At 59.3% G+C, this 21425-nt stretch overlaps 5 protein-coding genes and 1 pseudogene across 5 annotated transcripts, besides 1 other annotated feature; all 6 read right to left on the reverse strand.

Annotated features, from left to right (window-relative positions):
* Positions 1-113: 113 nt before the first annotated feature.
* LPMP_320310 lies at positions 114-899 on the reverse strand (annotated as a pseudogene).
* Positions 900-2334: 1435 nt separating this feature from the next.
* On the reverse strand, positions 2335-3366 carry LPMP_320320 (hypothetical protein; the record flags this gene model as incomplete). The annotated part of the gene is made up of 1 exon (XM_010703417.1): positions 2335-3366. The coding sequence occupies one exon, from the start codon at positions 3364-3366 to the stop codon at positions 2335-2337; it is 1032 nt and encodes a 343-aa protein (XP_010701719.1).
* A 1002-nt stretch (positions 3367-4368) lies between these two features.
* Positions 4369-6858, reverse strand: LPMP_320330 (hypothetical protein; the record flags this gene model as incomplete). Its single annotated transcript, XM_010703418.1, has 1 exon — positions 4369-6858. One exon carries the CDS (start codon positions 6856-6858, stop codon positions 4369-4371), a length of 2490 nt encoding a protein of 829 aa, XP_010701720.1.
* Positions 6859-7610: 752 nt separating this feature from the next.
* LPMP_320340 (hypothetical protein) lies at positions 7611-12560 on the reverse strand (the record flags this gene model as incomplete). Its single annotated transcript, XM_010703419.1, has 1 exon — positions 7611-12560. The coding sequence occupies one exon, from the start codon at positions 12558-12560 to the stop codon at positions 7611-7613; it is 4950 nt and encodes a 1649-aa protein (XP_010701721.1).
* A 1118-nt stretch (positions 12561-13678) lies between these two features.
* On the reverse strand, positions 13679-14641 carry LPMP_320350 (uracil-DNA glycosylase-like protein, putative; the record flags this gene model as incomplete). The annotated part of the gene is made up of 1 exon (XM_010703420.1): positions 13679-14641. One exon carries the CDS (start codon positions 14639-14641, stop codon positions 13679-13681), a length of 963 nt encoding a protein of 320 aa, XP_010701722.1.
* A 327-nt stretch (positions 14642-14968) lies between these two features.
* Positions 14969-15542: a repeat region.
* Positions 15543-16169: 627 nt separating this feature from the next.
* Positions 16170-20879, reverse strand: LPMP_320360 (hypothetical protein; the record flags this gene model as incomplete). Its single annotated transcript, XM_010703421.1, has 1 exon — positions 16170-20879. The coding sequence occupies one exon, from the start codon at positions 20877-20879 to the stop codon at positions 16170-16172; it is 4710 nt and encodes a 1569-aa protein (XP_010701723.1).
* Positions 20880-21425: the final 546 nt, after the last annotated feature.

The following is a 21425-nucleotide window of genomic DNA, read 5'->3' on the forward strand; positions in this document are numbered from 1 at the left end:
ACTCGCTGTTCTCGACCGGCCTTGCCAGTTGTTAAGCGTTAGTGTTCTGTAGGCATGTCTAATGGGGCTGCGGAGCTGCTGCGTCTATGAAAAGAGGAAGCGTGAGGTGTGAGTCAACGTGACCAGCCCACCTGCGCAGGAGTGAACGTGAAGACGGCAGGCGGGTGTGGTGGCAGGGGTGGGCCGAGTGCCGAAAAAAGGAGGACGGCAACCCTGCGTGCTACACCTCGAATCCTGGCGACCCCATGCCGTTGATCATGACAGAGAAGCTCAGCCTCACATAGCCGTCGAGAGGGCGGGCGTGCAGCATCACCTGGTCGTCGCCGGTGCACAAGGAGAGGTCGCGCAGCACCGGTCTCTCGCGGGCGAGGAGGCTAATCAGCTGCTATCTCGAGGTGGCACTCTCCAGCTGCATCACAGGCATATCCGTTGGGTGGTACCCGCTCTTCATTGGAATAAAGCATCGACCGTAGCCAATGATGGACTCCCCGCTGCCGAGAACTTGAGTGTTGTCGTCGTCAGCGCCTTTGACGGTATGAGGTGTAATGACTAGCTGTGGCCAACCAAACAGGTTTGTGCTCATCAACGCAAACTCAAAAAGGTGCTGTGAAGCTAAAGTACGCGATGGAGCCCTTGGCGCAGTCGGCTAGCTGGGTTAGCATTTCGGCGTTGTTGCTGTACGTTGGCAAGATGAGATCCTCGTCGTCCTCATCCGCGCTATCGCCGTAGGTGCCATTGCTCTCCAGGAACGCTCAATGAGGGTCGAAAAAGAGCTGTGTGCGGGTGAACATGGACCGCATCTCCACGCACTCCGCATCCTCCAGCACACCATGCACCATCACTTGAAACCCCTTATGTTGCCGCAGCGACGCCGTAGCAGGTGGTGCTTTCAAACGCATTCCTACTATTCACTCATCATGCCGGCGTGTCGCTGGCAGCGAAGCAAATGAAGGGAATAGGGCCGAAAAAAAATCACAAGAGCGAAATGAAAGGATGACACCGCAGCGGCCGCAACAGGAGCAGGAGAGTTGCACCCTCTGATGGCGAGAGGGAGAAGAAGACGTCGATAGTTAGAGGTCGATGTGTCTGTGGGGGAATGTGCCCCACCATCACAAGAAGAGTAGTGGTGGAGAATAATGGGCTGCTGCTCTGGGGTGGGGGTCAGCAGCAGAGGCGATGTGACGGTCCGTCCAGACTCCCGCACCGCTGCTCTCGGATGACTGCTGGGGGGGGGGGGGGGTGTCCGCTTGTCGCATGAAGTCTGTGACAAGGCCGTGACGCACAACCTAAGTGTACAGAAGAGAAAGAAAGGGTGGAGAGACTGGGCAAGCAACTCAGCGGACGGTAGTGAGAAGCGCAGAACGATGAATTTCACCACAGAGATAGGGAGGCATACACCAAGACTGGATGCACGGGAGTAGGACAACTGAAGCGCACGCATGAATGGCCCCTCTTCCGCATCACGGCCATTCCAAGTCCACTGTGCAGCACTGCAACGGTAGATGCGTCACACGTATACTGAGTGCCAGGGGGGGGCAGTATGAGCCCGCTTGCCACGAACACAGCCGCCCACACGTGTGTGTTTGCACCATGTAATCGGAGGTAAACAAGACAACAGACACACAGTCAGGGAGAGATTGGCATCTAGTCGAGAGGAGGAGAGGTGAACAGCGAGGAAAAAACAAGGAGACGACCCCCCTCCCCACGCTGAGTCAGTTGCGCACAACCACAAGTGCACGACTCCACGCACATAGAGGACAAGAAGAGAGGAAAGACGCGTGAGAGAGCCGAAGCAGAGGAAGGGGAAGAGCGGTGGAACGTGCTCGAAGGCGGGTACGTTCCAAGTGCACATACGAAATACCCCCGCATACGATCTCTCCACCTCTCTTGCTCTTTTGGCCTCCGCCTTCATCACTGTGGGTATGTAGCACCTAAAAGCTGGCAAACGCCTGTCTGTGGGCTACGCGTCGATGTCTGTGGGAGAGCGGGGGTGCGGAGGCTTTGCGTGCAGTCGGAGGACACACGTTGCGACGCATCCCCTCTGCAGATGGCACACACATAGATGAAGATGAGGAGGTCAAGAGGAGATCTCGTCACACACATAGAGAGCGACAAGCAAACAAGTAAGACACCTACGGATAAAAAGCGAGAAACTATCTAGTGCCTGCATCGGAGAACACACACACACACAAACACCAAATACAAGACCAACCAAAGCCACCCCAACGGAGACAGTCCACCACGGCAACCTGCGGCGCCAATTAGCTGAACAAAGACAGAGACGGTTCAGCCGGAGAGAACGAGGAGAGAGGCGCCACATCAGCCCAAGGCACTCTATAGCCGCAGATACAGCTGCATTGTGTCCCAGTAGTGAGCGGCAACAAAAAGCACCACCATAGCTGGGAGAATGCAATGGTAAAAGCAGCGAAGCCACAGCCGTCGCCACGTTGCGGCCCGCCGCACCGGCCCGCGGCACACCTGCAGCAGGGCCTCAGCAAACTCGGCGCCGCCTTCCAAGCTGTCCCTCTTCACTGAAAGGGGGAAGGTCATGGTCGCAGCTGCGTGGCTACTGTCGCTAATGCTGCTCGCGGAACTGCCAGCGGAGCGGAAGAGGTCGCCGTAGTACACGCCGCTGGCACGACCTGTGAAGTGGTCTCCATCGGCGCTCTCCTCCACCGGCAGCACGACGGTACACACGTCGTCCGCGTCGGCAATCTCTGACACGCTGCTCACGCTCAGCACCGGCCCGCCGGGGACAGGAGAGGAGCTACCAGGCTGCAGCGAGTCTCGCCACGCGTCGGCAGCGCTGATTGGACAAGATGAAGGAGAAAAGTGGCTAAGGTCCACGCTTTCGTCGGCGTCAGCGACGCTGCGGAGTGAGAAACGATCGCGGGAGCGGCGGATGAGGCGATGCGCCACCGGCCGCGCAAAAGAGATGCGCTTGTCGTGACAACCCTCCACGACACCGCCAGACTCCTGCCGCGCATCACGCAAGGCGCTCTGCATCTTCTCGAAGGCGCCAAAGAGCTGGTGGAACGCCTCCTCACTAAGGCGGCTGCCGTGCTGGGCAAAGAAACCCTCCATGAGGTCGGTGCGGTGCTCCGCCATACGCACCCACCGCGGTAGAAACGCCTCCTCGTAGTCCGCAGCGGAGAGCTGGCCGCAGCGGTACTCGATGCGCTTGCAGATAAATCCCTGGACAAATCGATTCATAGCCTCCACCGCCTCCCTGCTAAAGCTGGGCAAAAGTGGCGGCCACGCCTCTCTCGACGCGCATAATACGCCCACATCCACTTGAGAGGGAGGGATGCAGGGTGACTTGCTCAGTCTTCCCTGGGCGTTGGCATCGCGAGTGGAGAGTCGCATAGGAATGTGATCCAGTAGAAGGGCCAAGATAACAATAAGCGAGCAGGTCGGACGCCCTTGTATCGCCAGTACGCAGACAAAGACACACAGGCACAGCCGACACGCCGCACAGCAGGGAGCGCGGTGCTCAACGAGGCACGACGGGAGGAGGATACAGGCGGCGAAGTGACGGTCCCCGGACAGCGTGTCCGAAAACAAGACAGAAAAAAGAAGAGACGTGCAAAGGCGAGCGCTGTAGACCGTTCGATACTACTCTCGCACGTTTCTCTTCTATTAGGCAACTACCGATTAAGAGAGAGGAGTAGGCAAAGGTGAAAAGTTTGCCTAGGGACACACAAAATGCTGAGCAAGGATTCAGTTCCGAGCGCACCCACCACCTTCTCCTGCCCGCCTCAGGACTGCATCTATCCAAAGGCGCGAGAGGAGCAACTGCGTTGCCTGACGCGCATCATGGGCGCACATTTAGCGAAGGCGAAGCACGAGCACTTTCTCTTGACATTCTCTTGTACTCTTCTTGAGTTATCGACGTGGCTATCATCGGATACTCTTCGTTGATTATCCACATGCTCTCACCTTCTGTACGCACAACTCGAGAGACCCTCTCATCGCTCCCCTTCCCCCCCCCCACACACACACACACTGCGCACCAGCTTAAGGGTGCGCGGGAGGGAGGGTTGATTGGGCATTTCTCTCGCATAAGCTCGCCAAGGCACAAGCGCACATAACTGCAGCGTTTGGGGTCTGTGGCTTGGTATATACATTCATCCGGCAGCCGGCCAGCCGGTGGGGCCGGGGCATGACGCGGCGGCCCCGACCGATTGGGAAGAGCCACAGTAACGACAAGAAACCAGCAAAGAACAGAGAAAAGAAGGCCAAGGTTTACATGAGTGGGCTCGTCACGACGAGGGAAAAAGGCTTCTGCACCACCAAAGTAGTGAGGCGGAAGGCCACACAGATACACCCAGCGAAGGAGCGGGTGTCCTTCGTCATTTCATCAAGTCATCACCTGGTGGTAAGCTTGGTGCGCGATGAGTCGTACGGCAGAGAGGGTAAGGGCTTGCGTAGCATGACCCGCAATTCAGAGATGGCGGCGTGCACGTTCGTTGCAGCAGGAGATACCACCGACCGGGGAAGACGAGTGCGTGGGAGCAGCTCGTCAGCGGTGCCAGCCGCCACAGACGCCAGCTTGTTGGTCAACTCTAGTTGCGTCTCCACAGGTGGCGGCGCCGCGGTCGCCTTTCGGTCTCTGGGGACGTCCCTTAGCGACCGCATTGCTGCGTCGTCCAGGCCGGTCAAGAAAAAACCCCTGCCCCTCTGCGCGCTCTCCGGCTCCTCATCCCCCTCCTCGTCGCCCACCTGCTGCGATGAGACCGTGGCCTCCGTGCGGGGTGGGATGGGAACGTGAGGCAGCATGGGTAAACACATTGGCTGCGGTGGGAACACCCGCTGCGCCTCCGCTCGTCGTACTGCAGCTGACCGCGCAACGCCGCCGCCTCGGCCTTGTGCCGCCGGACGACGCCGGCCAAGCACACGGTAGACGTCCATGAACTCGCTGTACGGGGGTAGCGTCACAAGCGGCATCACGCCGTGCGTCCTCTGTTCAGATTGTCGAAATGTCGAGGAGTAGAAGTAGCGCGTTGGCTGCTTCGGCAGGGCTGGTGGAGTAGCTCTCGGCGTTTGAACGTGGATTCGGTAGCGGCGGAGATACTCCGCCACGGTCGGCAGCGGTGGCGAGACGCCATCTTGATGATGTGTATTTTCGCTCACTAGGCCGCCTGAATCGGCCTCGAGTATGTTCGACGCCACAGCCGCGGGTGCGGAGGCGGTGGTATCGCGCAACGAAGAGGGGTCGATCAGTGCCGCCTCCACCACGTCCATCTCGGATATGTCCGCCTCGCCCTGCGGCTGAGGGATGTAGCGCGTCCAGGTCTGACAGTGCCACGTGTTCATCATCTCCGGCGGCACACTGGGATCACTGCTGTCCGTCTGGGGTGGAAGAAGCGCCGCGTAGTACGCGTCCACAACAGCCTCGTCTAGCACACGCTGTACCTCAGCCTTCTGATACGGTTGGCGGTTCAGCAGGAGATTCTCGCCAACAGCGAGGCGGCGCAGCGTCCGGTGTAGTGCGGCCAAGGGTCGGAGGGCCTCGACGCGCTGGAAACGATTCCCTGTCAGGTTCATCACTTGCAGGAATGGAAAGGGAGCACAGCGCAGGGCACTGTTGCCATCGCACGAGCCGGCACTCAACGGGGGTATAGAGGAGAGCCGATTCCGCGCAAGGTTCACCTCAACGAGCGCCGGCATGGTGCTCAATGCGTAGAACACATCTGATGAAGACAGCTCGTTTGACTCCAGCGCGAAGTGTGTAAGGTGTGCCAGACCCGACAAGTCTCTTGGCAACGCGCGCAGGCCATTATGGCTGAGGTCCAGCTGCTGCAAGGCATCAAACGCCTTCAAGTAACTTAGGTGATTTGCGGGAATATGGTTATAGGCAAGGTTCAGCGCTGTAATGGTAGCAAGTGAGGAACTGCTTAACTGCGGCACCTCTTCCAAAGAAGCAATTCCGTTGCACATGAGGTGAACATCCTTTAATCCGGGAAACGGGAGCACATGACCCAGGCGCAAGCGGTTGTCGCTCAAGTTCAGCGAAGTGAGGTGCGTAAAGTACTGCAAGTCCCCCGCAACGCTACTCGACAGCTGTGAGGATTGCAGCGTCACCTGTGTCACTTCATCCGGCTCTTCGGCTTCGCACGCGCTCAGCACAAGAAAACCGTCCAATACGACGCCATCCTGGTTGCCTGTCACCCGTGCCTTCCGCTGCACCTCTTCGCCCTCGATGCGCTCGAGGATACGGCGAAGTCGGCGTCGCTCCTCGCGTGTGGCAGCGTTAGGCGGCTGAGGAAGTCGGAAGTAGCTGCGCATGTTACGCTCCAGGACGCTGGCATTTTTCAGGATGCGGAAGCCCTGCGGGTGGACGAGGAGGTGCGGTGGCAGCAGCGAGCCGCCGACAGTGAACTCCATGTCGCCAACGCTGCCTAGCATCGCGAGAGACGGGCACACCGCTGCCCAGGTAGTAGACGTCACAGCACGTTTGAGCGGTATCGTGGCACGCTGCGACGCAGACTCACATGTTGGCCCGCCGTCGGCTGCCTCTGCCTTTTGCTCGGCTGAGGCAGACGGCAGCGCGCCTTGAAGTAGATCGAGATGCATAGGAGACTCCTCCTGCATCGCAGGGTCCATGGCCGCTGCGCGCTGGGGTGGAAAGAACGGTCGTCTCTGCCACGTCAGAGACATGCCGCCGCGCAGGCCTGCCGAGGGAGGCAAAAGGGCGTCGTTTTCGTCGCTGATTTCACAAATGGGGCACAGAGAAAAAAAAAACGCGGCGGCCACCACGGCTAGTAGGCGCCGCGCGGTCATGAAATAGAGACACGCAGAGAGGGAGGGCGCGAGGCTGATGGGGAAGGAGATGAGGGAGGACGGAGGTGCAGACATTGCACAGCATGCACCTACTCCCCTCGATGGTGGGTGGTGCCAGTGGCAACGTTGGGCATAAGCGGCAATGGAGAGGAGTGCGGACACAAAAGGGAGGAGGAGTGGGGCCAGCGCATCCTGTTCCACCACCGCACGAACCACCGCAGATGCAGCCACGCACCATCTGGCGTCAGCGCTTTCTTCTTCGCCCTGCACGCGGTAGGGTTAGTCAGAAGCGAACGCCTGCCGCTTTCTGGTCAGCGTGTCGTCGCACATGTGCGTGTGTGTGGACAACAACTCTTTCGATCGTCTTTGATGGTTTGCTGCTGTTTGTTCTACATCCGAGAAAGAGAGAGAGACATGTCGAGATAAGGAAGCTGCGGTTCGATAACACGGAAGGTGTCTGTCGCCTCTGCCACCATCGAAACCAGCCAGCCCTGGGCATAGGACTGGCGGAGAGGCGGACGATGACGGTGGCGAGGAAAGGAGAGAAACGAACCCGAAAACCAAAATAGAAACAGCTATGACAGCACGACAACAAACAAGCACGCACACGCCAAGAGAGGGAAAGACAAGGGGGGAGCAACAGCAAAAAAAATGCCCCTCTCCCTCCTCTGTTTCCTCCAACACGCACACCTGCACAAGGCGCATGTGCAGATGTGCTGACACACACACAAAAAAAAAACACAGAGACGTGGTGCTACGGAGGAGCCTGTGTGGGTCCCTGCCACGCAGGAGGAGCTGGGAGACACATTGCCACGCTGTCACCTGGACTAAGCAGCCCGGTCCACTTCATCTATCACACTGGATCGTCGTGTGTCGGTGCCCATATTGCGATCCCCTTCCCACCCCGCCCCATGAGTGCCGCCCGCCATCATGCCAGGCAGCACATTAGCAAGCGACTTGCCGTTGGCCTGGCAGACCCTCTCCATGTAGTCCATCTCGATGAAGAGCTGTGGATCGGTGCCGTGTTTGGGCATACTTTCCATCACCTTCAATGCGTTGTTCGGTTCACCGAGCTTGTCAAAGTAAAATCGCACCATGAGGGCAAACACGTCACCAATGCGGAGGGCGTCGTGTATGAGCTGGTGATCCTGGCTGGCAGGACGGCTGCGTTTGATGATGTCAGAGCAAGAGGCAATGACGCTCTCCGCCTTTGCCTTCTCCGCGACAGAGCCACGGTCGGCAGCTACCATCGAGTCAACCGTCTTCTGCGCCTTCACGAACGTCTTCAGTACCTCGGCACGCCGCTTCAGCTGCTCCACCTTCTCGTTGCCAATGCTTGCCTTGCCTGCTGGCCCGCCTTCAACCATGCTGATGCAGTCTTCCAGCGCACGCAGCGCCTCGGGGTAGTTTCGGTTCTCATCGATTTGCAGCTGCGCGCACGACTCGTAGAAGACGAGCAGACTCATCCACGCCTTTGCCTTTGTGTAGAAGAGAATGATGCTCTTGTAAATGTTTGCGTCAGTACTCCAGCCCTGTGATTGCAGGAAGTTCGCCGCCATGGTGTAGATTTCCGTGTTGCGTGAATGGTTTGCGAAGAAGATGACCTTCTCCGTCTCACCCCCACGCATGAGCATCTTCATTGCCTTGACACGATCGCCAGCCTGGGTGTACCTCTTGCACGCCAAGGACCAGCTGCCCTGATCCTTGGCGATGTGTGCCACCTTCCGTAGTAGCGCCTGCCTCTCTTCCATGGACAGCTTGCCAACGTCGCTCGTCATAGACTCTGCCATCTCCTCCGTCAGGGTGACGCTACGCGTCTCGCAAAGCTTTAGCGCCTCATCGTAATGCTTCGCAAAGAGGAGCATCTCCACCGCCTTCTGGTAGTCACCCTCGCTCTGGAAATGGTCCGCCATGCCAAGGAAGACGGCCGGATCGGTGGACCCGCTGGCAAAGTCGGTGCTCACCTCGTGCAGGGTCTCGTACAGACCGCCCCGCACACAGGCGTCGAGGGCACACTGCACGGCGCCGATGCGGCGGTACAGCTGCACTGCCTTGTCGTACGCCTGCTGCCTCTCCAGCGCCATCGCCATCTCCAGCATTAGTCGCTCGTCAGAGCTCTTCATCGCCAGATTCACTACGACGCCATATTGCCCCGCTTGCCACGCGACGCGAACACCACTACGGTATGCGCCGGCAGCCTGGTAGTACTGCAGCGCCCGCGTCCCGTCGCCCTGTCGCTCGTACAGCTGCCCCACAAAGTACGCGGCACCCACTGGATCAGGCTCTCCTTGCTCATTGTCTCCGAGGCGAGCCGGTGCGGCGGCGAAGGCCTGCTGCTGCTGGAAGCGTGTCCTCGCCTTGTCAATCTCCTTACTCACCAGTTGAACTGCACTGTCCAGCTTTGGTGGTGTCAGTAAGCACAGAATTCGAACAATGTTGTACACGTCCTCGCCGGCGTGGTAAAAGCGCAGCGCCTCCTGCACATTACGGCGCCGCTCGCTGTGCTGCGCCCACCACAGCAACAAGTCACGGTTTTGTGGGAAGATGGCGGCAAAGACGGACTGCCGCTCGTCATGCAGCGACTGCTCCGTCGACCCGTTGGTGCTGGCCGACGGCGATAGCGGTTGGCTTTGTGTCACCATCAGCTGGCGGAGCTCGTGCATGCGGTTTGTCTGGAAGAAGATGCGTGGCACATCAGTGCCGGCGCACTTGGCGTTGTAGTACCACATAATGGCGGCATCCATGTTCTGCAGGCTCTCCATAAATTGTGCGTACTTGTACGCTACCGGGCGAATGCGGACGCGGTCGAAGCGCTCGGTGTGACGCTGGGCGTGTTCAAACTTGCCCCACGCCATGTACACATCGGTCATCAGATCATAGCGCTTCGACTTGCGCAGTAGCTCCTCCGCCTCTTCAGTCATGCCCAGCCCCAGTGCCAGCGCCGCCAACTGCACACCTTGATCATCGGGGTAGTCTTCTCGTGCCTCCCGCAAGGCACGTGCGGCGACGCAGTCCTCCATCGTAGACAAGCACACCGCCGCCACATCGAGGCGTCCGCTCGTCACGCACAGGCGAGCCAGCCCTTGCCACGCCGCCGGGTTCTTGATGTTCTTGACGCACCGGTACGCCTCGTCCATGTTGCCAATGGTCGAATAGTAGCTAAACTTCATCAACGCTTCCCGCACCGCCACGTCCTTGTCCGACTTCAGTCCCTCAAAGTCGCGCAGCCGCTTCTGCTCAATCACATAGTCCTCCGCAGCACTCGGATTGCCGTTGATCTTCACAGAGGCGAGGAGGAAGTCGGGAATGGTGAGGCCAACCAGGCATATTTGATAGCGCCGCATCGACGCGACGTTCTGCACAACCAGCCCGTGGTGCGTCGCAAACAGCGTGACGATGTTGTGCGCGCGCTGGGCAACGTAGTTCGTGGCACCAACTGACCCGCGGCGCGCCTCCTCCAGCTTAGCCTTCTTCTCCGCGTAGTTCTCCATGTTCGGCAACGCCTCAGGAAGGTTCTCCTGCCCGGCCGGGCGATCGTGGCTCTTGTCGGCGTTGATGCCGTCCACACTGGCCTTTGGCGTCATCACCTCTTCTGGTGCCGTCTTCTCCTCCTTGTGAACCTGGTGCGTCTCGCAGGCAAGGAGAATGTACTCAAACTCGCCGACAGTGCTTGTGTTCGGCTCCGGGGTGTTCCAGTAGACTGAGTTTGGCATCTCGTTGCGGGTAGAGAAGTCAAACGATGACATCTTGTCGGTGTCAGAGTCGTACACCCAAACGCGCGTATCAGGCAGGGCGAGGGGGCCAAGGCTGGTCATCAAGGCAACTCGACGACCTTGTGCGTTCACACGCGCCGCAGCGACCGATATCTCCAGCGCCTTGGCGTCCTTGGCGACAGATGGCGCCGCTGCTGATGCACCGCTGGCGGAGTCCGAGGCAGTTGGCTGTGATGCACTCCAAAACGTCAGTGGACGAGCGGGCCCAATTTGTTGCAAATCGCGCGACGAGACACGGGCAAGCCGCAGGTATTTCTTGGACGACACCGCGACGAGGTAGTCGTTCATGATATCGATGATCACTGGCACACCTTCAGACGCGGTGAAGGTCATCTGTGCAATGGGAGCGAGCTGCATCGTCTCGAAAACAACACGATTGCCCTTGACGTAGATGAGGCCGTCACGGTGCATGGCAAAGGCGGGACTCATCGTCGGCACAAAGTTCACCAAGGTGAACTCAGACGTGGCCTCGTTGATGGCGTAGAGATCGATCTGCGATCCGTTCCAGAGGGCGATGTTGGGGAACGCGATTGACAGCCCACGCACGCTGCCTTTGCTGCGCAGCAGGCACTGGCACCCCGTGACACTCTCAATCACCACCATGTCCGCCGAAATCTGCGTCGCGGCGGCAACCCCGTCCCAGGAACGCTTGCGGATGGTCTCGTGCAGCACCTGCAACTCCGAGCCACCACGACACAACGCCATGTCGCCGAGAGCTGTGAAGACGACTCGGTCAACAAACTTGCCAACCTGGTGTATCGCCAGCGCCTCCCACTGGCTCGCTACGCTGGCAGCCGCAGCGAACAGGGAAGAGACAGCCGCCGGTTCTCTCAGCGCTGGGGCATGACCGCTTGGTGGAAGGCACGCGGCGCGGCGCTGAAAGACCACCAGAACGCCCTCCACAGTACCGACAGTCATGATGCCTTTCGTGGTGTAGGTCGCCAAGCACGACACGTGGAGGTCCGGCTGCGGGAGCGACAGCACATCCATCGACTCGCTTGAGATGCCAAAAACGCGCAGGCGATCGTCGCCGCCGCCAAAGGCCACGACACCGGGTGACGCCCACACCATTGACATGGCAATCTGCTCGCCTGTCGCGGCAGCGGTGGTAGGGGTGGTGAATAATTTGCGCCGCAGAGTCGAGGTACCCTTGATGTCTTCGCTTATCCGATACACCTCAATCATGTAGCTGGTGCTAAGTGTAATGAGGATACGACTTTCGGGGTCGTAAAGCACCGACACAATTGCCTCCTGCTGCGTTACGCATGGAAAAAGCTGCTGCTCCTCGTTGATGGCCGCCACCGAGGTGCTGCCGTCGGCGAGAAGAAAACTCATGTCATCATCGTCGCCCTCTGCAGTAGCGGCAGCGGAAGCGCCATTGTGCGCATTGACCGTCATTGAAGGGTAGGCGGCGTGGCCAGGAACGTGAATGATGCGCACAACCGACTCGCTCGCCTGAACGGACCACAGGGACTTCAGCTTAAAGTTGACGCCCGTCTCGGTGTCAGTCTGCTCCAGCGCCCACATCACCACATGGCGTTGCTGTGATGCGGAGACGAGGTACAGGCCCTGCGTCGACCACTCCACGGCCAGCACTGCACCGGCGCCGTGTTCGTGCACCGCGCCCTCCACGTCACTCTGCGTAGCCGCCCGTGCCGCGATGAGCTGCACAGCGCTGCTTGTGGCTGCTGAGGTGTCGTCTTCGCCTAAAGCTAGGCTGCTTGCCAATGGCATCGCCCATAGGCTCATTGTCCCGTTGCTCCACCCGATCACGAGAAGCGCCTCGTTGGGGTGCCACGCCAACGCCGTCGGCTGCTGTGTCCGTCCCGTCGAGCCGACCGGCTCTGTCACCGGTGCCAGCGTATCACCCTCATTATTCGTGATAAGCACTGAGGGCGGATTCACCCACACGGTGGCGAGAAGCGGTTTGCACTTGTGCGCAGCGATGAGGCTTTTCTTCACCTGCCCCTCGTGCTCGAGAGTGTTTGCCACGAAAAGAGACATGAGTGCGGCACTCTTAATTGACCCGTACGTGCACGCGTATAAGGCGGCAGAAGGAGGGTCAAGGGGAGGCGAGGCTATGATGCGCAGGCAACGCTTACTCCAAACAGCCCACCAAGAGCCCCGATATCAGCGGGCGCGACTGGGCGAGTACAAACGAAAGAGTGCGCGGGATAATGCACGGGAAACAACCGCGTAACTGACACGCACGTCGCTGCGCACGCGGAAGTCGTTGGTTTTGTAGTTCGACTAACGGAACAGGAGGCAGATCGAAGAGAGCATGAAAAGCCGAACAAAAAAAAAGCCCACGAGGAGACTGTAAGAAGTGGTCGGCGGTGACAACAGCGGTGGAGCGGTGGTGTGTCGTCGGAGTGCTGACGCCCTGTCACGGTGATTTGAGCTTCACAAACGAATGATGATGTGATGTGATGCGGCAGCAGGCGTGCACAGAGTGGTGGGGGAGAGGGACTGGGGTATCCGACTTGCCGCTTCTACGGTTGGGGTTGGGTTGAGGCGCCCAAAAAAAAGAAGTGGGCGAGTCGGAAGTCGAGGAGTATGCCGCAAGAGAGAGAGAGAGAAAAAAAAAAGAGAGACGTTAACGAGGATAGAGGCGAAGGGGGAAGAGTCTCGGACAGACACGACATCCACAGCAAATGATGCTGGCAAACGTTACGAAACACACACACCTCGGAAAGCATCACGCTGAGAGCGCTGTGTTTCGCATGGTAAAACGCGCACACGTGCAACGCATGTGAGCTCAGTGAAGAAGTCGTTCTTGCTGGGTGTATGTGCGCGCGAGCAGTACGTGGGAGCGAAGAGATCAGCGGCGATGAAGGGCATAGGCGTCTTTAAGAGGACAAAGGGGGCATAGCGCGGAAGAGTCCTACGAAAAGAGAGCGCAACCAGCAAATATGACTGTGGGGTCGAGCAGGGGAGAGAGAGAGCGGTGAGCTGGCGCCCGCGACGAGTGCGATAGAGGGGAAGCCACGCACACGCACTACGTGAATATCATGCCAAAACGAAAAGAAAAAAGCGTACAGGATGTTCAGCGAGAGAGAGAAAGGTGTTTCAAGGGTGTGAGAGGATTGCATGTACCGCCCTTTCCTCGTTGTCCCTTCGAACTAAGTATCCGCCACAGATGCAGGTGCGCTCGCCAGCGGAAGGAGTAGGTGCATGGCAATTGCACGGCGGTAGTGTTCCGTCTTCTCCTCAAGACTGAGCGGCAGTGCCCGTGAAGTCGACGGCCCTCGGTAAATCCAGACAGCACTGCGGAAGATGCACGCCTCACTCGGCACCCACTTCAGCTTTCCCCCTACAGGTGGAATATTGTACTTGGGCTTGCCCTGCCGCGTCTTGAGGACAGCCTCCATGGGTGCCTCACCGCTCGTACGAAATGTTCCGTGAGCTGACAGATCGTCTAGGAGCAACGTGAGGGCCAGCGTGCTGGTTGCGATGATGGCTGCACAGTGAGGGGTGTGCAAGAGGACGTCCCTCACCACATCCGTGCGCTCGAGCGCCTCGATGTTTTCATCTGCAGAGGTGCCGAGGCGACGGCGAACTCGTCGGCAGGCATCGAAGAAGCCGACAGGCTGAGAGTCAGCAAAGTGCAAGATACGCGCCTCATCCAGTGCCCGAGTGACGGCAAGGCCACCCAATGGCTTAGACGACGATGACAGTAGCGGGGAAGTGCAACCAGCAAGAGTGTAAAAAGCATCAGCATCATCAAAGAAAACCAATCCAAGCACCTTCCACATGTCGTTGTTAGGGTTCGGGTAGTAGAAGTGGATGTTCCTCCTAACCGGAGGAAAGGTCCCGCAAAGTAGCACGCGACTGTCAGTGTGTACAACTGGACCAATAGGGTGATCTTCGACCACCACTGACGTTGATTTGGTAGACATGGCGGAAGCCAGCTTGGCTGCAGTGTTTGAGGGAGAGGCGGCAGTAACACCTTTAACACGCCGCGCCGCCGCTATGCCCTTCGCCGCGATCTGACGCTTCGCTGATGCGCGGGAAGCCCCCTTGGCACCTTGCACTCCTGAAAACGCCATAACGAGAGAAAGCCGAGAACAGACAAAAAGCGGCATACATACGCGTACGACAGTGAAGAAGGGTCACGATCACTCTACAGCGCCGAGGCATCGAGCAGTAACAGGCTTACATGTCCGTACAAACGCCCAGGCACACATCGTGGGCTTGGAATATTGCGGAGGGGTGACCACTCGCGCATGCTTTGTCGGATGGTGAAAGGCGAATGACGCAAGAAAAAGGGAATGTAAGGCTGTTGGACATGGGTAGGCATCATTCGTAGAGAAAGTTCAGGGTAACCCCTGTCACTCCTTACCTGCTGTGCTGCAGCAGAGTCCCAGACACCCACGCAAGGTACTCAGCAAGTCACTGTGCGCGTGAGAAGCTTTTTTCTTTCCACATGTCCACTCTCGGTCATACAACATGAGCTCCAGTTCCACTCAAAACCCCCCAGCTCGTCGCAGACCCATCGCGTGCTGCGAAGCAGCAGCATGCACGCGGTACAGCAGTGCGCCAACCCAGCCACCCGAGCACGGCCTCAGGCTCATACTCTGCCCACTCACACACCCCGTTCCGCAGGTCGCCTCGCAGCCGCGCCCATCATGCCGGCCGCCCCCGCGGCGCGTCCCTCGGGGTGACGCTCAGGCTCCCCACACCAGCAGGCAGCGAAGCCCCGGGTGTGGGGTGCCGCTCGAGTCGCGCTGGCACTCTGTCTAGCACACGGATGGCACAAGCGTCCTCGCGGTCGCAGGTCGCGCCGGCGCATCGCCATCCACGACTGGGCTGTCGGCATGCGGTGCGATGCGGCGCTCGGGCTCCCCTCCCCACGTCCTAGGTGCTTGACCCTTGTCGCCACCAGAAGCGGCTCGGCAGGGGGGCGGGGTGGTTGCCTGGCCCCCCCTGGAGAGGAAGGGGCACTGGGCCCTGATGCCACGCTGGGGTATGTCCGTCCCCCGTCATCAAAAGCGCGTGAAAAACACAAAAGAAAAAAGGGGTCGTCGTTCAATGGAGAAAAGACAGGCGGTGGGCCACATGAGATGACGAGAATGGAGTGGCAGCGGCCCTCTGCGAACGGCTTGCGGCCTTCCACATTGAAAGCGTTGACAAGGCGCAAGACGAGAGGAGCGTGTGCGCGCATCGATGCAAATGTCAGCTCCGATTCGGCTCCACAGAGAGAGAAAGAGTGACACGACCGCCCCGTCCCGCGGGTCACTTGTGTCCGTCTGTGGCCGTCCGTCCCCCACCCTCCGCCCTCCTTCTTTAGGCTAACTACGGACAAGAGGGGGGGGAAGGGGGGGTGAGGGCGTGCAGCAAAGCCGAAGCGACCGCCTGTGGATGACATACGGACAAGGCCGCCATAGGAGAGACAAAACAGCATTCCTCACCACGGCTGGTCAGGCGCACGCACACGCACATACACCTACTGCATATTTCAGCGAACGTGGTGAAGAAGGCGGAAGCGCTCAGTCACCGCACCTTCGGATGAAGTGGGGAGCCTCGATGCGCACGTGACTCTTCTTAATCACGCATGCGACCCCCCCCCTCCCCTTCGCCCTCCCAAGGCCAATACGCCGTCTCGCACCGGCGTCACATCAGGTCCACATCATCGTCCCACCTCAACCTGTGGTAGCGCCGCGTGGAGTCGGGATTGCGCACCATCGTCGATGTCTTAGTGGCAGACGGAAAGACTGGGTTTCCCAGCGAACTCACCGGAAGCGGCGGCGTAGCATCTCGGTGCGGGACCAGTCCGCTCTCCAGGTTAGAGAAGTTGGAGGCGTTGATGGAGTCGCCGTCCGCGCTACCGTCAGCTAACTCCTGCAGGGAATGCACCTGTTGCGACGCCGAGCTCTCCGGTCCGGTCACCACTGCATCTTCAGCCATGATGCACAGAGACGGCACTGGCGTGTGTACCACACCACGGGCTCTGTCGAGCTCGTCACTGCAAGTTTTCAGCTGCTTCTCGAGGAAGGCGATCGTTTCTTCCTGCGCTGCAGCGCGTCGTTCAGCCTTGACTAGGCTGTCCTCGATGATTGAGGTGCTCGGGAGCCTTTCCTTATCCGCGAGAGACTCCTTGAGCTGCTCCACTACCGCTGACTGCTTCTGCAGCTCTATAGCCTGTCGAGTCGCCACAGACTCCACCTCCTGCAGTTGACTCTCCGCCAATTCACGGCTCGCCACAGAGCTGAGTAAATCCACGTAGTACATCTCCAACATGTGGTAGTAACCATTGACAAAAGTGGCATGCAGCTGTGGCAACCACCCGGCGTCCTCATGCGTGATGGGGAAGGTGGGGGCCGAGACGAGACTCACGCCGGGAGCGCTGTGGGAGGCGGATAGGGCCTGCGCGCCGTCCAGCTCCCTCTCGGAGAGTGGGGTGAGCGCATCCGTCGCCGGCGTGGTCTGGCACCCGTTCGCTTGGTGCTGTCTCCCTCTCAGATCGTGCGTCTCCTGCTTTAATAGGATGGTGCAGCAAGCAGAGTGCCAAGCAAGAAGGGCCTCCGAGCTGTTCGCCATGCAAGCCCCCACTACATCCCACGTCACAGGTGCCTCGCCGTTTGCGAGCAAACTGCCGCAGTGCCTAGAGCGACACCCCCTCAACCACGACTTCAGCATTGGCAGGTGTAGCGGCATCGTAGCCTCGTTTGCTGCTCGGAGCGCGGCCAGGCAAGCAATGATGACATCGGACAAGCTGCAGCCCAGAGGGCACTTCGCCAGAACGTAGGCAAAAGCTACCGCTCCGAAAAGCATGCCTAACGCGCGGAGAGACGGGAGGAAGCGCGCCTGACGCCTACCAGCGGCTGCAATATTGCCGCCCTTTAGTGCATGCACTGATGTCCCGCTGAACTTCCACGTGAGTCCCCCTGGCTCAACGGTGCTCTTGAGCATCCGTGTGAAGGCGTCAGTGATGCTCACATTGACTGGTAACCTGTGCAGCTCCTCCTCGACAGCCATGCGCACGTCGGCACAGGCATTCACATCGCGCTGCGTCACCTCCAAACACGCTTCTTTTGCACTGTCAGCCACCGCGGTGTGAAATGTCTGCCGCTCCCTCTGCACCGCTTGTTGGTGGGCCTCCTCGGCTGCTTGGAATTGCGCCGTGCAGATGGCCAGTCGACCGTCAAGATCACGTAGTTGTCCCTGGTGGAGCTTCAACACCGCCTCACTTTGTATTCGGCACACCTTTTCTTTTTGAAGGAGCAGCGTCGCTATGCGTCGCCGCTCCTCAATCACGGCCTCCTCCTGTGCCTTTGCATGCTTCTCAGTCAATAGCTGGGAAGCCTCATTGACAGCTGCTTGAGTGGTAGTCGCACACTGCGCTGTTATTCGCTCCACCTCAAGCCTCCAGCGGTTCGCTAAAATACGCTGCTGTGTTTCACGTTCGTCAGCCCGTGCCTGTTGGGCCACCGCGGTGCTGCTCTTGCGCGCCTTGCGAAGTTGCGCATCACACTCCTCGCGCAAGCGCTTTTGCGCCATCCCGCACTCCGCCTCAGTTTGCCGCTTTGACTTCTCGCACGCGGTAGCGCCTCGCAGGGCCTCCCGCCTGGCTGCCTTTAGCTCCTGCTGCAGTTGCCACTTTGCCGTCGTCGCGCTGCTGTTGAGCGTGGATAAATCCCTGGAAAGGCGCACCATGCATGCCGCCTCGGCCTTCTGCACCGCAGCAATGCTTGCGCGGCGCGCATCCTCGCCTAGCGTTGCCAGTTTTGCGGCGCAGCGCTCCGCTGTTTCACACTGCAGCCGAATGCTCAGCAGCTGTGCCGCGCAGGAGGCATTCAACTGCGCTTGTTCGGCACTGAAGGAAACTCGGGCCTGCTCGGCAGCATCTGCGCAGGCAGCCACGCGGTTCTCAGCTTCTGCCTTGGCGGCTGCAAGTGCCTCTTGGTGATGCACAAGAGCACTAGCAGCACTTTTGTTGAATGCAGCCACCTTCTTGTTCAGCTGCTCGCTGCACTCCGCCTCCGCCTGAAGCACCGCTAACTTGGTCTTCTCCATCAGCGCCTTCTCCATCGCGCTGCGTTGATTGGCGCATTCCTCCTTGAGAAAGGCCAACTGCTTTGCATGCTCGGCGTCTGATGAGCAGCGGGTGTCACGCACACGTTGCTCACACTCTTTCACGGCAGTCGCCAAGTTCGCGGTGCACTGCTGCTGCACCGCCTCAGGGTTACTGAGACTCCCAGCAGAAACAACGGCAGCACCGGCGGCCGCCTGTCGAGCAGCTGCGAGCGCCACCTGGGACTTATGACTCTCTCGCTCGAGCAGCCCCGCACGCCTCTCCTGCTCGGCGAGATCAGCCGTGGACTGTGACAGACTCGCAAGACAATTAGTGAGCTCATCGCTGCGCTTGCGAAGCTGCGCGCTCATCTCCTTAGCCGCTTCCTCACTCGCAGCCGCGCACGACTGCTTCAACTTTCTCGCGTTGCTCATGCAACTGTGAAGCTTGCGCTCCACCTCACGCCGGATCGACATGCTCTGTTGCTGGCACTCCGTCAGACGGCCCTCGCACGCGGCAGCGGTGGTGGTAGTGCTTGCTGAACACGCCCTCTGGGCCTCAGCGCTTGACTCGGTGCGGTTGTAGAAGGCCCGCAGGCGAGGAAAATGCCACTGCTGCAGCTGAGCATCTATGGCGGCCCTCCGAGCACGACGCCTTGCCTCCGGATCCCCCGTCGCTTTCTCTATGTCGCCGCCTGCCGGCTGCAGAGAGTTCCTCACAGTCGTTTGTGACACTATGGCAATGTCCATCACGAGGCTGCCAGCGCGCAGCGCCACCTCGACTTCCCGCGTTGCGTCGCCGTCACCTCGTAGCAGCTCCCACACATCATCCCTTGCCAAGCTTTCCATCTCGTGACGGTGCGTATCCAGAAATGACGGCCAAAGCGCGCCTTCTAAGCGGTGTGTGTGCGCTGTTTGCACTTCCACATGAGCAGCAACGACAGGTGGGGTCACGTCTACCAACGTGCTCGGCGGTGTCTTCTCGATCATGGGAGAGGGTGTAGATCTATCAGGAGGTGTCGGCGCGTTCGTTATTCTCGCTGTCAAGGTGGATTCGTTGCACGGCGCCGATGTGTCAGCGAGAGAGGAGGCAGCAGACATGAACACTCCCCAGAGCGAGTGCAGCGGTCTCCACAACGAGAGCAACGTCGTCGATGCGGCGCGCGTGGGGATGGGGATGCAGTTCGCCTTCGCCGCAGCCACAGCAGACGACGTGTTGCCAGAGGTCACATGCAGTGGCTTCAGTGTGGCAGAGAAGGCTGTAGGTCCACCAACCCACCTATACAGCGCCTGCATGGTTCGGCTGACAATGACCAGAGGCTCGACGACGAGCTGCACCAGGGAACGCGCCACCGACGCAGCGAGAGTGGTAACGGTGGCGAGGCCCCACTCCTCGCCGCTCTCTTTCACGTTCGAGAAGATGTACCGAAGCGCTGGATGTACCCGTTGATCCATGCGCGGCAGCATCGCCTGCGCAGGATCCCAAATGTACGCCTTAGGGACTACTAGCATCGAGCCAATGGAGCGGAATACACCTGGAACACCAATGTAGCTGAGCACGTGCCACAGTGCTCGACGTATATGCAGCGCCGCCTGACGGGGAAACTCAGGCACAAGTCGGTTGAGCCACCCCCGTCTGGCGAATGCGGCGTCGCGCATCCGCGGCCGCGGCGTCAACGAGGCCCCGGTGAAAGTGAAGTATGATGGGTTGTAGTCGGCTGATGACGACACAACAAAGGCAGCAGCGCAGAGTACGGCAAAAAACACGGCGCCGATGACAAGCGCCTGTTTGGCTAAGAAAAGCAATAAATTTTCGCCTTCGTTTATCGCTGCTGCCATGGGGGCCTCCGTGTCATCGAAGGAGCTGCCGCGACGCGTAGACGTGAGAGGCAACGACACTGAACACCCTTCCACCTCCTCACCCGTGGTCGGTGCTGGAAGAACCGGCGACGTGTGCTCGCGCGCCATCTCCGCCTTGGATGAGCCGATTGATTTGCCTCCGTGCTCGCTAGTGCGACTGCTGCTGCTCAAGTGCGGAATGCGAGGCGGTGTAACGTGCGTCACTACGTAGTCTTTAATGCGAGAGGCCGCCAGGGCTGCCGAGTCATACAGCTGATTCTCTGGCAGCGACTCTGGCACCGGGGCGGAGGGCTGAGACTTCCTCACGCTGTCGCTGCGGCCGCGCTTGGCTATGCTCAATTGACGCGCATACTCACGATCAAACTCTGGCACGCCACGTGCTTCAATGATGCTCCGATGGGAAGAAGAAGTGTGCACCGACGAAGTGCGACGGTGACTTTCGCTGGGCATCTCCCACGTTTTTCTGGAGTACGGCTTGCTTGAGTATTTTTTATGCAGTTGAATCGACCTCTGCCCATTTACTGGGCATGGCGACCACACGTCGTCAACGTGCAGAAGCAGTGCGTTCGTGTATGTCTGTGTGGGTGTGTGTCGGTGGGTGTTTGAGAGAGCCTGGGTGTATGTACAGGTATGTATGGCAGCCTGCCTCACCCACGAAGCCCCCACACGCCAGCCCACCGTGAAAATGGGCGAGTGGGCAGAGGAAGGGGAAGCGAGAGAAGACTAGAGAGGGAGCAGACAGCTTGGCAGTGGGCCCGCCCTCCCACATGAGACGCACCAAGTGAGAGCGATGGGAGAAAGAAAAATAAGAGGTCGGAGCACAACCGACGAGATGAAGAGGTTTGCACATGCGGCAGAGAAACAATAGGCGCGCACTTTCTAAAGCGCTGGAAACCGTTAGAAGGAAAGAAGCTGCGGCGTTTGGGCGAGCGTGTTGCGGCTCAACGAACCTAAACGGAGGGAGGGCGACGCAAACAGGGGGACAGACGCACACGC

This window comes from Leishmania panamensis, assembly GCF_000755165.1.
Source record: "Leishmania panamensis strain MHOM/PA/94/PSC-1 chromosome 32 sequence".
NCBI lineage: Eukaryota > Euglenozoa > Kinetoplastea > Trypanosomatida > Trypanosomatidae > Leishmania > Leishmania panamensis.